Source organism: Lissotriton vulgaris, chromosome 7, assembly GCF_964263255.1.
Source record: "Lissotriton vulgaris chromosome 7, aLisVul1.2, whole genome shotgun sequence".
Classification (NCBI taxonomy): domain Eukaryota; kingdom Metazoa; phylum Chordata; class Amphibia; order Caudata; family Salamandridae; genus Lissotriton; species Lissotriton vulgaris.
The window spans coordinates 1,340,916,089-1,340,933,372 of record NC_141695.1 but is presented as its reverse complement, the minus strand read 5'-3'; the positions used below and the strand labels follow the sequence as shown (position 1 = coordinate 1,340,933,372).

The 17,284-nt window shown below is 48.1% G+C and overlaps 1 protein-coding gene across 1 annotated transcript in view; it reads left to right on the top strand.

The window, feature by feature from the left end:
- LOC147703652 (uncharacterized) overlaps positions 1–17,284 on the top strand; it is a 1,900,603-nt gene that overhangs the window by 1,169,353 nt on the left and 713,966 nt on the right. The window contains exon 12 of the mRNA XM_086929537.1: positions 12,894–12,935. Coding sequence (XP_086785663.1) covers positions 12,894–12,935 — 42 coding nt within the window. The remainder of the gene's footprint in view (positions 1–12,893; positions 12,936–17,284) is intronic.

The following is a 17,284-nucleotide window of genomic DNA, read 5'->3' as shown; positions in this document are numbered from 1 at the left end:
GTGCCCTTGCAGGACATTTGCCAGGCGGCTACGTGGGCTTCGTTGCACACGTTTGCGAGGCACTACTGCCTGGACAGTCAAGTCCGGAGGGACGGCTACTTCGGCCGTTCCGTTCTCCGGGACTTTCTGGTGTAAATATTGGTTCGCAGACCCACCACCACGGGGATGGCATTGCTGGGGTATCTATTCTAAGGTAAGGAATCTATCACTAACGTGTCTCTTTCAGATGCACAAGTTACTACTTGTGTAACGATATATCTGTAAGAGACATTAGTTAGTGATAGATTCCTTACCGACCCACCCATCCTCCCCGTTCTGCGAACCGATATCTAGGGTTAAGGTCATCCCCTTTCAGGGCCCTAGTTTTCTTGGCACCAGTGTCGGTTTTTGTCATGGCTCTGCGCTTCTGGCGCGGAAAAGCTGTGGCTAAGAACTGACGTCAGCACGCGGAGGCGGCGTCTATATACTCCGACGACGTCATCACGGCGCCCACGACGCCGACGACGGACGCGGAGCCGCAGACGACGCCTACCGACGCGCAAGGGTACTGCTACGCAAAATTTTCCGGATCCAGTCTGACGCCTGGGGATATTCTAAGGTAAGGAATCTATCACTAACTAATGTCTCTTACAGATATATCGTTACACAAGTAGTAACTTGTGCTTATACACCGCCCTCGCGCGCTGACGTCAGTTCTTCTTTTTTCCACGCCAGCAAGTGCAGATCCGGGAAGTGCAGTACTCTAGTAATTTTTTTACTAACTTTTTTGATCACTTTTCGAGTCGATTTTGACTCGCAGTGGTCTTTAGGGATGCTTGGTTTTAAACCTTGCGGTGCCTGTCACCGCCAGATGTCGGTGACCGACCCCCACCATCGGTGCCTTTACTACCTCGGGGCTGACCATGATGACAAGTCGTGCCCCGACTGCCGGGCCTTGAGCTCGAAGGCTAGACGGGAGCGGTCCCGTAAGCTGCTTGAGCTCCGGCAGTCGGGCCTGCACCGCTCGAGGTCCCGGTCGAGGAGGAAGTCGAGGGACCGGTCGCGGGGCCGCAGTCATCGACGCTCATTGAGTCACCACCACTCGTCGGGCTCGAAGTCCTCCGGTAAGTCGAGGCATTTGAAAAAGAAGTTGAAGAGAGGTCATCGCTCTGCCAACTCCCCCCCGACGCTCGCTCGACGCAGCCGGGGGTTTGTGCGACACCGCCCGCACGGCTCCGCCGGAGCCGCAGGCGCCGCGTCCAGCTCCATACCCGTCGGCCCCTGGGCTGCACGCGACGCCGGAGGAGATAAGTGCTTTCCTCGCAGCCATGAGGACTCACTTCCCTCCCTCGGAACCTGCTGAGGCGCCTTTGGGCTCGTGGTTCTGACTGGGAGCCATAGCGGGCTGGCGGCTCTGGCCCCGGTGCCGTCAGGTGCTTCGGCCCCGGCGCAGTTGTCGACTCCAGTCCCGACGCCGCAGGGCCCCACAGGATCCAGGCCTGGATCCGGGTCGTCGACAGTCAACCTCACGACTCCTCTGCTGGCGCCGACCCCGAGGGTTTTGCTCCCGGTGCCGTCTTCGGACGACATCGTCCCCGGTTTCAGCCCCGGTCTGGGTGGGATGCCGGAGCGGCGCTGCTCGTCGCCGTCTCCGACGCCAATGGGTGAACAATTCACCTACGACCCGGCTCCATCATTTTTGCCTGGTTTCCAGGAGATGGATGACGAGGAGCACTGGGAGGGGTCTGAGGACCCTCTGTCACAGCAGTGCCAGTTGAGCCAGGACTGGGCAGATGAGCTTGGGGAGACCAGTGGTCTGGACACTTCACTCGACACTGGATTCGTCTCTTCTCCCTCCGTGGCTTCGGAGGAGGGGGCTACTTATAGCATGGTGTTGAACAGGGCGGCCAAGGCCTTGGCTCTTGAGCTCCCTGTCGCGGCCGTGAAGACTAACCTCCTCACTGAGGTGCTCAAACTGCAGGCAAGCTCCTCGGAGCCTCTACTGCCGTTTAACGAAGCCCTCACCGATGTTCTGATGGGCACCTGGTCCAAGCCCTCTACAGGCCTCCCTGTGGATCGGAACGTAGTCCAACGCCACAGCCCGGCTCCAGGCGACCCCTGCTTTCTGTCCGTTCACCCCTCCCCCGAGTGTCTGGTAATTCAGGCCTCTACGTCCCAGACCGCATTCCCGATCGCTCCTCCGGATCAGGAATCCAAAAGGTATGATCAGTTGGGGAAGAAACTGTTCTCTCTGAGTTTGGGGCTGCGGTCTGTCAACACCGCCTGCCTTTTGGACCGTTACACCCACTCTCTGTGGGATACGGTTGCGTACGTGCTGCCACAGTGTCTGGAGGAGGCCCCAACACAGCTCGCCCAAGCCCTGGCGGAGGGGCGGGATGCAGCACGGTACTCGATTAGATGTGGACTTGACACCACGGACTCGCTGGGCAGAGCGATTTCCACGACGGCGCTCCCTATGAGCCACTTCATAACTGTCCTCTTCGTCTCCTGACTCTTGAAACTGCATTCCTGGTTGCCATCACCTCTGCCACGAGAGTGAGTGAGCTCCAGGCTCTATCTTCTAAACCTCCTTTCCTCTCTGTTCATCCGGACAAGGTAGTTCTGAGGACTCGTCCTTCTTTCCTGCCCAAGGTGGTTACAGCCTTTCACATCAGGCAGTCGTTCACCTTGCCCACCTTATTTCCGCCTCTGCATCCCTCGAAAGAGGAAGAGAGGCTTCACCATCTGGACCCAAAAAGTGCGCTCTCCTTCTATCTAGACCGCACACGCCAGTTCCGGGTGGACGACCAGCTCTTTGTTGGTACGTGGGCGCTAAGAAGGGACGGGCGGTGCACAAGCGGAACATCTCTTGGTTGGTCATTTTGTGCATCAAGGTTTGCTACTCCGTGGCGAAAAAGGAGCCTCCTGTGGGGCTGCGCGCCCATTCCACTCGGGCTACCACGGCTACTACTGCCCTGGGTCGGGGAGTCCCTTTGCAGGACATCTGTCAGGCAGCTACGTGGGCCTCGCTGCACACGTTTGCTAGGTACTACTGCCTGGCCAGCCAAGTCCGGAGACATGGCTTTTTCTGCCGTTCCGTTCTCCAGGACTTTCTGGTGTGATCTTGGTTAGCAGACCCACCACTGGAGTTGGTATTTCTGGGGTATCTATTCTAAGGTAAGGAATCTAACACTAACCTGTTTCTTTCAGATGCACAAGTTACTTACCTTCGGTAACAATATATCTGTAAGAAACAGTAGTTAGTGTTAGATTCCTTACCACCCACCCATCCTCCCCGTTCTGCGAACCTTCAACCGATATCTAGGGTTAAGGACATCCCTTTCAAGGCCCTAGTTTCATGGCACCAGTGTCTGTTTCTATCATGGCTCTGCGTTCCTGGCGCAGAAAGCTATGTACAAAACTGACGTCAGCGCGTGAGGGCGGCGTCTAAGAACTCCGACGACGTCATCCTGGCGATCACAACACCGACTACGCACGCGGAGCCGCAGACGACGCCTACCAATGCCCAAGGGTACTGCTAACGAAAACTTTCCGATTCAGCCTGACGCCTGGGGATATTCTAAGGTAAGGAATCTAACACGAACTACTGTTTCTTACAGATATATTGTTACCGAAGGTAAGTAACTTGTGCTTCCATCTCTGTTGCAATCTGTGACTTTCAGGCTGTGAGACGTGGGTTTCTTGTAGGAGTGCCACGTGAGTGGCGTGCCACTTAAGGTCGGCATATATTTCATACCTGCGGGCTGGCGTGCGGATCCCCCTAACATTCCAGGTGATTACGTTTGTAGGTGGCATGTGACATATGGGCCAGTGCACCTCGTGAGTGGCTTTTTGTATTAGTGTTGAGGTTCAGATGTGTTGAATATCTTGTGATTGCGAGATGTAACTGTGATATCCATAGTTGCATGGGTGTACTGACCCGAACAAGGTTTGTGGGTGAAAACCTTATGACGTTCAACTGGAATAGAGCACAGGGACAATGTGTGTCGGCCCAAACTGTTAACAGCGCCATACGGCAACTCATGGCTACGTTTGCCATTTTGATCCTACTAGGAGGTGGGGTGGGTTAAAGCTTGCAGTGAACCGGATATGTGAACTTGGGCACGCCTTGCACGTATAAATGTGTGCGCTGTACTATTTCTTCTGCCATTCGCCAGTGTTCTGCAGCTTGGGGTATGTGCACTGTTTAGAGTACAATGCATGGGTGGGTCAGCCTGGCCCACCCATGTATTGTACTCTAAACAGTGCATTAGAATGCTACGTGTGTGGTGCGTGTGAGAAATGTATGTATCCCACATGTGAGTATTTCTAAAATCGCAGACTTACGTGTCCATGGGCTATATTTATCTGCTACATTAAGTCATCCGCAGTCTGAGGTGTTACAACTGGGAGTGACTGCGAGTCTTCGGGGGCTGGCCACACAGCCTGCGAGCTGTCCTCGCTCAGCGACTGTTCAGAGGAGGCATCTGCCTCTCTGCTATTCTGCTGTATTCTCAAGTCCGCCACCACTTGCAGTGTGTCTCTTCTCTCTTGCAATGCCTCCTCTCGGTCGGGGGCAGCTTTTGAGTGCATTGTAGTTCCGCTGTTCGCATCCTACGCCTAGTGGGGCGACTCCTTTGAGGGCCTGCATGCGATTCCACATTGCTGTGCCTCTGGCTCGGCGAGGTGTGATGTCCTTTGGTTTCGAGCCAGTCCCATGCGTCTTCCGCTTTGCTGAAGAAATGTGTGGAACATTTCGTGACTACCTGCAGCCGGGTCGGGAATATGAGGGAGTATTTTATGTTTAGATCCCGCATTCGTCTTTTGACAGTGAGGGAGGCACTTCGCTGTCGCTGCACACCCAGGGTGTAGTGTGGGAAGAAGATTTTTCTGGCCTCCTGGATTACAGTCTTTGTCCTTAAAATTCACAAAGAAAGCAGAGAGTGTGCCTGTTGGCTTCAAGTACTGTAACCAGGCTTTGGTGTATGCTACAGCATCTCTGCCCTCTGTGCTTTCCGTCAGCTCCACCACAGGCACATTATTCCTGCGAGACCGGCCTTCTGCATCGTCCATTCTGTGCTCCGGGGAGTGGAGTCTGGATGTGAGGTTGCATACTTCCGTGGTCATTTCTTTGGCCACTGGTGCGATGTTTTTCACTTCCGTCTCTAGCTCATTGACCCTCCCTTTCAGTTTTCTGTGATCAGCATGTAGGAGCGTAAAGTCCGACTTAACCTTGTCGATTCAGCCTTCGAGAGATGCACATGTCTGTGTCAGTGCTTTGCTGATTTGTGTCACTGCCTGGAGTACAGAGACTATTTTTGATTGCAAACTGGAAGTTCTGGAGGTCCCTGATGCTTCAGATTTTTGGTCAGACTGAGTTGGGCCCAACGTCGGTCGCGTAGACACCGCGCCCTTGCCTGTGCGCTGTCTGCCCATCCTGTTAGGGTGCTATGACTGTTGCATTTGGAGATGGGATAGTTCGTTCCCAGTACTTGTCAACCCTTCAGGGAGGCTCCACACATGTGACTTAACAGGCAGTCGTTTATTCAGTCCTGGAACTGCTGCTTGTTCGCTGAGTTAAACTCAACTTGCTCGCTGGGTCTGGGCGCCCTCTGCTCTGGTCTGGTCTGACTTGGTTTCTTGCAGCTCCTTGACTACACTACAGACGCTGCTCCCTCACTTTTGCCTTCCAACCCTTTCACTTGCACTGCTAGCGCAGTCTCTGTACGAGCTCACCTGTGTCCGTGTCGTGCTCCTCCAGAAGTTTGCAAGCATGTCTTGAGTTGTTTACATTCTTTGGTCAACGTTGTGTCCTACTTTTGTGGTTAGGTTTTGTGCGGGTCAGGCACAGGAGCTATGACCTGCCAGAATTCTCATACTATATGGCAGTGCCATTGATCCCAATGCGATTTCCTGGGCGCTGTATGCTCCCACCACGCTCACCTATGCAGGCACGCTTGATGTCTCTTCTGGCCTCATTCTGCTCTGTGCTTGCTTCTCTTCTGCCCCCCTGGGCCCCAGCACAATGCGGTCCTGCAGCTAGGCTGCGGATCTTCCCACTATCTCAACTCACATCTTCCAAGCACCAAGGTCAGGTGAGGGGCCCCTTAGTTACCTCAATAGGCAGCGAGCAGGTAGAGACAATGTATCCTCCATCCATACACCGTCGCAGGTACCTGCACCCCACACCTCAATACACTGCAAGTGTTCTCTCTTGTGCGGTGCGCAGTGGAGCCCGGGCCTATTTCACCATCTGGCGCCAAGCCCCCCTTGCAGGTTCACCATTTCTTGGGCTATGGATGCTTTGTGTGCTCTGTCAGTGGTGGCCTCCAGGGTCGCAGCTCAAGCAGCTTCAGCTCGTACCGGTTCTATATGACAATGACTTTCAATGTAGGGTAGTCTTCTGAGCAGTTTCACTGCCCCCGCACCGCCTCGTGCAAAAACAACAGTTGATGGACAGAATGCAGAACAATGTCATACATTCACCCCAGTACAGAGATCTGGGCCTAAATCCATCGTTTTTTTGCACTCCACAGCACCCCAGTTCAGACATGGCCATATGCAAATCAGCCTTGACCCTGTGCCTCATGGGAACAGTCCAGCCCGAACTGCCAAGCCATGTCTTTACTGGACCGGAATCAAGCATCCTAGGACCGGTTTCTGGCTATCAGCCGTCTTCAGCCAGGATAGCTTGACTCCAGTGGTGTAGAGAGCATGGGACTCACGTCTGAGCATACCCATCCCACTCGGGGTGACAAATGCAAAAACAACAGTTGATGGACAGAATGCAGAACAATGTCATACATTCACTCGAGTACAGAGATCTGGGCCTAAATCCATCGTTTTTTTGCACTCCACACCACCCCAGTTCAGACATGGCCATATGCAAATCAGCCTTGACCCTGTGCCTCATGGGAACAGTCCAGCCCGAACTGCCAAGCCATGTCTTTACTGGACCGGAAAAAAAAGAATTTTTTTTAAGGAGGCCCCCTTACTGAACACATCTGGGACCAGGGGAACGATGTTAAAATAATCTGAGAGTGTCCCTATAGCATATATCTAAAAGACCAGTGTAGTGGTCCCACAAGATATATGCGTCCAAAATAGGACGTGTGAACACACCTAACCCTTATGTTTATCTGACAACCACAAACACCATAGAACCTTCTTGTGTCAAGGGAACTGGGTATAGGAACAATGACCAATAGTCTTAGTAATATATCTACACAATTTAGACAGAACACAAACTGTGCCACAGGGTGCTTAATTAGACAAAAATATGGTTAAAACATGTACATGTTTATTCTGCATAGTTTCAATACAAATATACACAAAAACAATTGCATATAACAATAAAAATTCAGCACATAATAAAATTCATGGGGAAAATTCGTAAAAAAGTTTACACATCAATGAATTAAAATTGTTCAAGAGAACAAGAGTCAACGCAGCGTTTCGGTGTTGGTGATGGGCACCTTCTTCAGGACTGTTTCTAGAGACAAGTCCTCATGTGGCGTTGCGACATTGCTCAGATATTTGTACAAATATTTCTATGTATTACTGTTCATGCAGTTTCTGTATACGTTCTCAAAGAAGTCCACCCTGCCTTGGGGGAGCCACCAATCTTAATTCAGGTGCTTAATGTCACCTATCTCTTGTGTAATCTAGAATCGCTGTAGCCGGGCCTGTAATGCTATATTCCTCGGTACGCTTAAACTCCGGGGGTGACCTCCGGTTTAAGGGGCGATCTGATTAAAATTAGTCGGTCTCCCTGCTCCTCCACAGGCAGGCCGTTGGGGAATTCTGTGATAGACAGTGTACTGGACCGGAATCAAGCATCCTAAAACCGGTTTCTGGCTATCAGCCGTCTTCAGCCAGGATCGCTTGACTCCAGTGGTGTGGAGAGCATGGGACTCACGTCTGAGCATACCCATCCCACTCGGGGTGACAAATGCAAAAACAACAGTTGATGGACAGAATGCAGAACAATGTCATACATTCACTCGAGTACAGAGATCTGGGCCTAAATCCATTGTTTTTTTGCACTCCACACCACCCCAGTTCAGACATGGCCATATGCAAATCAGCCTTGACCCTGTGCCTCATGGGAACAGTCCAGCCCGAACTGCCAAGCCATGTCTTTACTGGACCGGAAAAAAAAGAATTTTTTTTTTAAGGAGGCGCCCTTACTGAACACATCTGGGACCAGGGGAACGATGCTAAAATAATCTGAGAGTGTCCCTATAGCATATATCTAAAAGACCAGTGTAGTGGTCCCACAAGATATATGCGTCCAAAATAGGACGTGTGAACACACCTAACCCTTATGTTTATCTGACAACCACGAACACCATAGAACCTTCTTGTGTCAAGGGAACTGGGTCTAGGAACAATGACCAATAGTCTTAGTAATATATCTACACAATTTAGACAGAACACAAACTGTGCCACAGGGTGCTTAATTAGACAAAAATATGGTTAAAACATGTACATGTTTATTCTGCATAGTTTCAATACAAATATACACAAAAACAATTGCATATAACAATAAAAATTCAGTACATAATAAAATTCATGGGGAAAATTCGTAAAAAAGTTTACACATCAATGAATTAAAATTGTTCAAGAGAACAAGAGTCGACGCAGCGTTTCGGTGTTGGTGATGGGCACCTTCTTCAGGACTGTTTCTAGAGACAAGTCCTCATGTGGCGTTGCGACATTGCTCAGATATTTGTACAAATATTTCTACGTATTACTGTTCATGCAGTTTCTGTATACGTTCTCAAAGAAGTCCACCCTGCCTTGGGGGAGCCACCAATCTTAATTCAGGTGCTTAATGTCACCTATCTCTTGTGTAATCTAGAATCGCTGTAGCCGGGCCTGTAATGCTATATTCCTCGGTACGCTTAAACTCCGGGGGTGACCTCCGGTTTAAGGGGCGATCTGATTAAAATTCGTCGGTCTCCCTGCTCCTCCACAGGCAGGCCGTTGGGGAATTCTGTGATAGACAGTGTACTGGACCGGAATCAAGCATCCTAAAACCGGTTTCTGGCTATCAGCCGTTTTCAGCCAGGATCGCTTGACTCCAGTGGTGTGGAGAGCATGGGACTCACGTCTGAGCATACCCATCCCACTCGGGGTGACAAATGCAAAAACAACAGTTGATGGACAGAATGCAGAACAATGTCATACATTCACTCGAGTACAGAGATCTGGGCCTAAATCCATCGTTTTTTTGCACTCCACACCACCCCAGTTCAGACATGGCCATATGCAAATCAGCCTTGACCCTGTGCCTCATGGGAACAGTTCAGCCCGAACTGCCAAGCCATGTATTTACTGGACCAGAATCAAGCATCCTAGGACCGGTTTCTGGCTATCAGACGTCTTCAGCCAGGATAGCTTGACTCCAGTGGTGTGGAGAGCATGGGACTCAGGTCTGAGCATACCCATCCCAATCGGGGTGACAAATGCAAAAACAACAGTTGATGGACAGGATGCAGAACAATGTCATGCATTCACCCCAGTACAGAGATCTGGGCCTAAATCCATTGTTTTTTTGCACTCCACACCACCCCAGTTCAGACATGGCCATATGCAAATCAGCCTTGACCCTGTGCCTCATGGGAACAGTCCAGCCCAAACTGCCAAGTCTGAACTGGGGTGGCTTGGTGAGCAAAATAACGATGGATTAAACCCAGATCTGTGACTGGGAGTGAATGTTTTGCCATTGTGCAACATTTCGTCCATCATCTTGTGTTTTTTGCTGTTCACCCTATGTGGGAAGGGTATGCCCAGACATGGGTTCCGTGCTCACTAAGCCACTGGAGTCAAGCTATCCTGGCTGAAGACGGCTGATAGCCGGAAACCGGTCCTCGGATGCTTGATTCCGGTCCAGGGAAGACATGGCTTGGCAGTTGGGGCTGGACTGTTCCCATGCGGCACAGAGTCAAGCCTGATTTGCATATTGCCATGTCTGAACTGGGGTGGCTTGGTGAGCAAAATAACGATGGATTAAACCCAGATCTGTGACTGGGGTGAATGTTTTGCCATTGTGCAACATCTTGTGTGTTTTGCCCTGCACTGCCTCAGCACCCGATCGGCGCCAGGCGGGGGGTCCCGCCATATATCTCGCAGTCCGCCACCATGGGTGGCAATGGGCCACAACGCACCTCTAGAACCGGGGGGTGGGCCGCACTGCTCCGCTGCTTACATTGCCTGCCACAGGACTCCAGGCGGTTATTTTCCCTCAGTAGCCTCTGCGGCCGAGCGTGGTCCCACCCATGCTCTCTCCACTGACCGGGGATGCTTCGGCCCTGTCTTGGTCGCATGCATCAACGCATGACTGGGCAAATGTTGTTTCTCCCCCCACAGCATCCAGGGCCGGTCCCGGCTCACCTCACCTCACAGTGCCCTCAAGCCGTTCTGTTCATCAACAGGATGTCATACCTCTGTTTTGGGCGGCACTGTTTAGCTGCAGCCCTGGCAATCACACGTCTCACAGCGCCACTCGGCCTCCAGCCCGGCCCTATGGCGCCATCACTGCGTGGATGGCCATTTCTCCGCTGAGACGGCTCTCAGCGCCTTCAAACTGGCTACGTCCACACACACTGATGTTCCAATCCCACCGGGTTGGTTTTGGCGTCTCGATGGCACTGAGGTGCGCAGGATAATTTACAGATTTACTGGGCGTGAGATGAAGCCTCATTACAGTGCGTCCGCCATCTTGGCTGACTAGCCACGCCCCCCATTAACACACCCATCTGATAAGCTTAACTGCTTGACCACTCTACCACAAGGAGAGCTGTTTGTGATTATGTAATTTCGCCTCTGCTATACCTCTGGGGATCCCCTGGACTCTGTGCAGACTATACCCTACTTTGGTATAGAATATACTGAGCCAGAATCCTACAGGAATATACGAAATTAGTTAGTGACTGGTGTTGTAATAAATAGTACTTATTTTTACAATACTGGTGTGGTTTGTTTCAGTGTTACTCTTACCGACTTACTTGTGAGGTAAATAATACTCTTTACACCCTCCTAGATAAGCCTTAGCTGCTCTCCACAGCTACCTCTTGAGAGATTTAGGTATTAAGGACCTCTTACACTATCACTAAAAGTTGCCTGGTCTCAGTGCAAAGTATATCTCTAATATGCATATTGATTGATTGAATGAGCCAGCCTCCTACATCATTCTGCCAACCACCTAGGCACTGACGCAGTAGCCACCCAGGAGGAAGTCACCATGCTCCAAGAGGTCAGATCCGACTCTCCACCAAGTGAGAAGATGCCAGGACCAACCTGAGCCACCCTGTACCAATACCCGGTGTACCAGAACCCTTGCAGCAACCAAAGCTTATTTGGGTGCATTGTGGACTCCATTGCCTCAAAGACTGAGTAGCTGATGAAGGACATCGGCATTGCCGATGCCAGCACAGAGAGTGGCTTAGCTGTCCAGTTTTGTCTCCCTTTGAATGTGTAACCAAGAACTGTGAGTGCCTTTGACACATTGGGCACTAGAGGACCAACACCTTCTATACCCGAGTTCCCTGGCCCGGGTCCATGACAGCCAACGGTGCTCCCCTGCTCCCAGGGTCCCCACGAACCTAGCCCCCCATTGGAAGCTCCCAGACTTGTCCCTAAGTCCCCTTTTGTAGCCTGCTCCTAGGTTACTCCCTTTTTTTTGCTACAGTGTAACACACAAGGCTAACAATTCGTCCAGCACTTCTGCACCCAGACACTGCAGGGCACGTAAACTCAAAATTCAGGTGATGCTTTGGATCTCGGCCCCTAACACCTTAAGTCCTTAAAGGGGACCCCTGAGATTTGATTTCAAATACCTGTATGCAGTATACGTTTCTTTCTCCATAGGAAAGCATTGCCAGGCAAAAACACATTTGGGTTACATTTTTACTTACCTGCAAAAATTGATATACAGCAAAGTATTTATCAATAACAAAGTTCTTAATGTTTAAATAAATACAAAAATACCTGTTATTTTTCTAAATTGGTCTTGAGGTTCTTCTTGAGTATACCCCTCATTTATTGACTATATGTTCAACAAATGAATGAAGACTATCCTCTAATAAACCTAACCTGCTTACCCACACTACCGCAAAAGAGAGCATTAGGGGTTATTCAATTAAGCCCTATAAACCAGTAAGGTCCGTCTGGATTTTCTAAATAGTGTACCCCGTTTTGGTATGCTACATAAAGATCCATCTTCCTGCAGTAACTTTTTTTTTACTGTGCATACACCAATGCACTAAAGAGACACAGCAGTGTGCTGTTATAATAAACCAGTATATTGGGAACATAAACCGGGCACCTTAAACTGTATGCTTTGTCACACAAGTCAATGTGCTTGATCAGTGTATAAGCAGCTTCCCTACGCATTACATAGTATACAAATTACTCAATCCAGCTTTCAAGTATATCAACCAGTATAGTGCATGTAAACCAAGGCATGTGTTAACCAGTGCAGTGCTCAGAAAAGCACATCCAATATTTTTCATACATAAACCAATCTATTTGTCATGTGAACCATTGAAAATTATATGAGGTATATTACGTAGCTGAATTTTGGGCTGTTTGGCACCTCACATTTGCAGTTCTACTGAGGTCCATATGCCCTTATTGTTCCCTGCATTGTAATGGAACACTGTGCAGCTGTGGTACCCTGTTGTGTAATATGCAGGTTAAAAAAAACATGTGTGGTGCTTTTTGTCTAAAACGGTGCTCTATGCCATCATGCAGTAGACAGTATACCAGAGCAGTGCAATCTTTTCCCATGTTCAACTATGCCTCAGATTCTGCCTGCTGACAACAGTCACCTAAGCAGTTAAGTTACAAGTCTTTTCTCTCCTGTTCGGTGATGTACATAGATTGTATAATGTTCCCTTTTTTGTCAGATTTGGACCAACAGCAAACCCGTCTTCTACCTATTTGCCAAGGTGAGAAATCTGATGGCAACCTTATGTTTTTTATGACCTTTAGAAGGTAAATGAATGATACCATTTTGCATTTACAAATATATGTTGTTGTTTTTTTAATTATATTTTTTATATTTCATATAACAAGAAACAGAATGCCATATTAGGGCAGTAGCATAATGAGGTTTACAGACCGAGTTGGCATAAAAACAGGGATCTAAGGGGCATATTACCAAGCAATAGCGATAATTAGCGCTATTGCTTGGTTAGAGACAAAATATTTACCGCAGCGCTGCGGCGATGTTTACCACAAATAAACCTTGGTATTACAAAGGTTTAACGCAAATGCGGTAAAAATCGCTGCAAAGCATGAATATCGCAGAAAAGTCAGCGATATTCATGCATTAGCGAGCTAATGCTCTTAGCCATGTTATCCACCTCCCGTTGGATAACATGGCTAAGAACTGCTCAGGGCAGGTGTTAGCTTTTGGAGATATTCCCGCTTAACGCAAATATCTCCAAAAGTTGGTAATAGGAGATAGCGATGTTAGCGACTGTTTTCAGTCGCTAACATCTTGGCACGCCCACTTTGCATCTCATTAGTGATAAATATCACTGACATGCAAAGTGGGGCCCAAGATGGTCACTATCTCCTACTAGCTGTCGCTAACTGGTGTTAGCGACAGCTAGGTAATAGGGAGATAATTTTATCTCCGCTTTCTTGGCTTTTAAAGCCAAAAAAGCGGAGATAAACCCCCTTGATAATATGCCCCCAAGATACTTAGCTGTCTACGACTAAAGGCATCGCACCGTCAAAGTCTTGCAAGCCATAGTACACTGTGTCAGTCACTAATATATGTAAAAACAATACAAACCTATGTCAAACTCGTGAAAGTATTGCTTGATGTTTAGATGTAAAAATAATAGGATTAGGAAGAGGTCATGACACATTCCTGTTAGTTGTCAGCTCTATCACACAAGTAATATCTCAGGGATACCCAAATGACCCGAGTTTAAGCCGAGGTTGACAGTAATGTAGCGTAAATCTCAGCAACGTCATTGTACAAGACACTATCATGCCATCCGTCTTTCCTTCCAAGGTGACCTCTCCTCCACGGTATGGTTATGCATCAGATACCTTCAGCCGTGAAAGGGCAGTCGTTCTAAATAAATACAAAAATACCTGTTATTTTTCTAAATTGGTCTTGAGGTTCTTCTTGAGTATACCCCTCATTTATTGACTATATGTTCAACAAATGAATGAAGACTATCCTCTAATAAACCTAACCTGCTTACCCACACTACCGCAAAAGAGAGCATAAGGGGTTATTCAATTAAGCCCTATAAACCAGTAAGGTCTGTCTGGATTTTCTATATAGTGTACCCCGTTTTGGTATGCTACATAAAGATCCATCTTCCTGCAGTAACTTTTTTTTTACTGTGCATACACCAATGCACCAAAGAGACACAGCAGTGTGCTGTTATAATAAACCAGTATATTGGGAACATAAACCGGGCACCTTAAACTGTATGCTTTGTCACACAAGTCAATGTGCTTGATCAGTGTATAAGCAGCTTCCCTACGCATTACATAGTATACAAATTACTCAATCCAGCTTTCAAGTATATCAACCAGTATAGTGCATGTAAACCAAGGCATGTGTTAACCAGTGCAGTGCTCAGAAAAGCACATCCAATATTTTTCATACATAAACCAATCTATTTGTCATGTGAACCATTGAAAATTATATGAGGTATATTACGTAGCTGAATTTTGGGCTGTTTGGCACCTCACATTTGCAGTTCTACTGAGGTCCATATGCCCTTATTGTTCTCTGCATTGTAATGGAACACTGTGCAGCTGTGGTACCCTGTTGTGTAATATGCAGGTTAAAAAAAAAACATGTGTGGTGCTTTTTGTCTAAAACGGTGCTCTATGCCATCATGCAGTAGACAGTATACCAGAGCAGTGCAATCTTTTCCCATGTTCAACTATGCCTCAGATTCTGCCTGCTGACAACAGTCACCTAAGCAGTTAAGTTACAAGTCTTTTCTCTCCTGTTGGGTGATGTACATAGATTGTATAATGTTCCCTTTTTTGTCAGATTCGGACCAACAGCAAACCCGTCTTCTACCTATTTGCCAAGGTGAGAAATCTGATGGCAACCTTATATGTTTTTTATGACCTTTAGAAGGTAAATGAATGATACCATTTTACATTTACAAATATCTGTTGTTGATTTTTTAATTATATTTTTTATATTTCATATAACAAGAAACAGAATGCCATATTAGGGCAGTAGCATAATGAGAATTACAGACCGAGTTGGCATAAAAATAGGCATAAAAACAGATACCTTCAGCCGTGAAAGGGCAGTAGTTCTTTGAACCATTTTAGGTACTTCCGCCACGTACGCTAAGAGTTCCATCAATGGGGTAATAGAGATATTACAATCAATAATTACATGAGATCGCAACTATAACGTGAGCCCTTCCCTGCTTCTCCCAGTGAGACCAAACAAACATGATGATTTAAATTTAAAAACAAATAGATGATGGACAGAATGCTGAGCATTGTCAAATATTCATTCCATTGCAGATCTGGGTTAAATCCATTGCGTTTTTGCTTACCATGCACCTCCAGTTTGGACCAAGCTATGCCCAAATCAGTTTTAAACATTCTCCCTATAGGAACAATCTAGCCCGAACTGCCAGGTCAGGTCCTCCCTGGACTGGAAACAAGCATCTTGGCGCCAGTTTTGGGGTATAGCCCATTATGAGCACGCGGTCCATGTCTGGGACTACCCTTCCCACTTAGGGCGATTATAGCAACACAAAAAGATGATGGACGGAATGCTGAACATTGTCAAACACTTACCCCAAGTCAAGATATCTGGGTTAAATCCATTGTTCTTTTGCTCACCATGCCATTCCAGTCGGGATCTAGCCACATGCAAATCAGTCTTGACCCTGCTCCCTATGGGCACAGTCCAGCAAAAACTGCCAAACCAGGTCCTTGACTGAAACAAGCATTCCGATCTATGACTGGGGGGTGAATGTCTGACCTTGTTCAGCTTTCCGTCCATCATTTGTTTGTCTTGCTAGAGTCGCCCTAAGTGGGAAGGGTATGCCCAGATGTGGGTCCCATGCTTGCTATGCCACTGGCTTCAAGCTAGCCTGGCTGATGAGGGGTGATACCCCAAAACTAGTCCCAGGATGCTTGTTTTCCTGTCCAGGGAGGACTTGCCCTTGCAGTTCGGACTGGCATGCTCCCATGGGAAACAGGGTCAAGACTGATTTAAATATGGCTAGTCCAAACTGGGATGGCATGGGAAGCAACACATCAATGGATTTAACCCAGATCTGTGACTGGGGGGTGCATTTTTAACAATGTTCAGCATTCCGTCCATCTTTTTTTGTGACTTAAATTTTACAGCCTGGGCCAGCTGCTTCTAAGACCTTGCCCCCTTTTAATGAGGCCCTCACTGATACCTTGCTGACCACTTGTCAAAGCCCTGTTACTGTCCACCGTTATTAGGAAGGTGGCCTGGTGGCACAGACCAGCTCCTAGTGATCCTGCTTTTCTTACCAAACATCCTACTTCAGAGAGCCTTGTGGTTCAGGCCTCAACCACTAAAGTAAATTTCAATACATTCACCACAACTTCTCTTGATAAGGATTCCAAGAAGATCCCAGCTTTTGGCAAGCGTGTCTTTTCCTACTCCAGTCAAGCATTACTGTCATGTTAATGATGTTTGCTTACTGGATCATTATGCAAATTGTCTGTGGTATATTATTATTATTATTATTATTATTATTATGCTGTTTTATAACACGCTCTATTACTGCCGGAGTATCCTGGCGCGAAAAATATGACCAACAACGATCTTGCCAACTGTCCTGGAAGACCTTACACCATTTTGGCTCAAATGATTCATAATGGACAAGATACGGCCTAATATGGTAGCCCGCTGATCTAGATACTGCGGATTGCCTGTGGAGGGCAGGTGACACCAGTGTCGTACTTCGTCGACATCTCTGAATGCTCTCTGTTGGATTTTCAAGTCATCTACAGGCCTCCATCAATGATATGACCTTTGATGGGATCTGTTGATCCCTGCCCTGCAGTTTTCATTTCAATTGAAAAGGTTCAGAGACTGTTTGTATAGGCAGAGACAGCCCCTTCAACCTGTACAGCAGTCATCTCAGCCCTTTCAAATCCGTGAACGTAGGTCTGGCAGGCAGCACACATGCTAGCAGGGTTATCAGGCCCTGCATTCAATAAATCAATAAATCAATCAAGTAACTTGTATATCGCAACTACTCACCCATAAGAGTCTCAAGGCACGGGGGGACTGTTGATCTGTTGA